The sequence below is a fragment of the Wasmannia auropunctata genome, unplaced genomic scaffold, assembly GCF_000956235.1.
Source record: "Wasmannia auropunctata unplaced genomic scaffold, wasmannia.A_1.0 LD336076.1, whole genome shotgun sequence".
NCBI classification, from domain to species: Eukaryota; Metazoa; Arthropoda; class Insecta; order Hymenoptera; family Formicidae; genus Wasmannia; species Wasmannia auropunctata.
Genome location: NW_012026814.1, coordinates 4297458 through 4299390, shown reverse-complemented (window position 1 = coordinate 4299390; position 1933 = coordinate 4297458). Strand labels below are relative to the sequence as shown.

The window sequence follows — 1933 nt, the reverse complement described above, 5'->3', positions numbered from 1 at the left end:
TCTTCCGATCTTTCAACATTGAAATGAAAAGGACCATTTGTCCTTCCATATTGAATAACTTGGTAAAAAAAAATCGTACAATGCTGATCGAGCATGCAAATTAAAGGTAAAGATTCACCCTTTCGAATGCTGCAAATCGCACTTGTATGCGATTTTTATTGCACTCCATGGAACTTCGCAAACTAACGCAACTCATTTTTAGTCATCTCTCTTAAGCACCGATATTCCACCCTTCCTCTATCCTCCGTTCGGTTAATTTCGATGTCTCCAGCGAATCCGTGGATTCTCATATAGTTCATTCGCAGATACCGGGAGCTTTGAAAATATCTCTATCTCTCCCCTACAATTGTATAAAAAGTTTTATTTTAAAGAGCCGACTATAAATGTATGTATAAATCTAGTGTTCTCACGTTAGAATAACATATGTAATTTGCAGCGGAAACATATTTCTTTTTTAGTATATAAAGAGGTCAATGAAAGGTCTGGGTTGGACAGTCGAATCGGATATATTTGAAGATTACACACCCATTGGCAAACTGGAGTTTGAAAACATAATAGCAAAATTAAATCCTAATGCAAAAAGATATCTGACGCTAGCTTGTCATTTTGATTCCAAGTATACGAGAGAGAGGGATTTTATTGGAGCTACAGACAGTGCTGTGCCATGCGCTCAATTAATTAATTTGGCTACTATTATGAATAAATATTTGACTAAACAAGTAAGTCACATAGAACATACGAAATTAACATGTTCATATGTATTCTAGAAAATTTATTGTTACGTTAAATGTGTATTTTTCAGCAGGATATTAGCTTGATGTTTATCTTTTTCGATGGGGAAGAAGCGTTTAAAGAATGGGGTCCAAATGATTCGATTTACGGTGCTAAACACTTAGCTAAAAAATGGGATAATAAAATAATTAATGATGAAGGAAATCATTTCTCTGAATTGGATAGAATGGTATATATCGTATTATGTAATCAATATAAATATCATTAAACGTATCATATATATCAAAGTTTATATATGATACTATTTGAATCATATAATTGTTAAATATTATAATAATAATTGTTTAATATTTATGTGAATTTTTTTACAGGACATGTTGGTCCTCCTTGACTTGCTAGGCGCACCTAATCCGGCTTTTTACAATTACTTTAAAAACACCGAGAAATGGCACTCCTTATTACTTAGCACCGAAAACAAATTAGCTCAAATGAGAAAATTTGAATCGTATTCATATAACAAACCGGAACAGAGATATTTTCAATCGTACTCATTCAATCCGCATATTGAAGATGACCATATCCCCTTTTTGAAGAGAGGTATGTAAATTATTCGTGAGACACAAAGATCATTTCATAGACATTTCTACTACAAAGTGAATTTTCTATTTTTTAGGTGTGCCCATTTTGCATATAATACCGATCTCTTTCCCGCCCTTCTGGCACAAATCTGGCCCTTTTAGTGACAATCGACACAATATTGACTTGAAAACTACAGAGAATATCAATAAGATACTTAGGGTATTTGTCGCTTCGTATTTACATTTGCCGAATGTCTAAATTAAGAAATGTTATTCCGAAGAAATAATTAACAACAATTGCGCGTGTCCCAAGCAAATGCGCAAAAAGGGCATTTATTATGATTGAACCTCGGTTTAAAAGGCTGAGAACTGAAACAAAAAAGATTTCCAGCAATAAATTATTTTTATAAAACAATAATTATGTACCATAATAAATCGATGATTAATTGAAATAAAATAAAAATGGAAAAAATGATGTTTTTTTTTAATTTTTAGGAGAGGTAGATATTTATTTAAAAATTTTCGCTTGTCACCAAAATTCATCATTTTTCCGAAAATACATGCATAATAGTACAGGCAAATTAAGCCGAAAATCGTCAAATAAACAAAAAAATTGCGAAGTG

General features: G+C 32.0%; 1 protein-coding gene across 2 annotated transcripts; it reads left to right on the top strand.

Moving 5' to 3' along the window:
- The first annotated feature begins 437 nt into the window (after positions 1-437).
- Positions 438-1741, top strand: LOC105449322 (glutaminyl-peptide cyclotransferase-like). 2 transcript variants are annotated; one of them, XM_011688470.1, is made up of 4 exons: positions 438-719; positions 806-961; positions 1104-1329; positions 1406-1741. In XM_011688470.1, exons 1-4 carry the CDS (start codon positions 474-476, stop codon positions 1567-1569), a joined length of 792 nt encoding a protein of 263 aa, XP_011686772.1. In that variant the 5' UTR covers positions 438-473; the 3' UTR covers positions 1570-1741. The 2 variants fall into 2 exon arrangements, with proteins under 2 accessions (XP_011686772.1, XP_011686771.1); XM_011688469.1 differs by having other exon boundaries at positions 803-961; positions 1406-1740.
- The last annotated feature ends 192 nt before the right edge of the window (positions 1742-1933 follow it).

What these genes read in the sequence shown, in the direction of transcription:
- LOC105449322 (XM_011688469.1), top strand. Translation starts at nt 474, where the DNA reads ATGAAAGGTCTGGGTTGGACAGTCGAATCGGATATATTTGAAGATTAC. An exon ending in ATAAATATTTGACTAAACAA is followed by an intron (nt 720 to 802) that starts GTAAGTCACATA and finishes TGTATTTTTCAG; the next exon opens with CAGGATATTAGCTTGATGTT. An exon ending in TCTCTGAATTGGATAGAATG is followed by an intron (nt 962 to 1,103) that starts GTATATATCGTA and finishes ATTTTTTTACAG; the next exon opens with GACATGTTGGTCCTCCTTGA.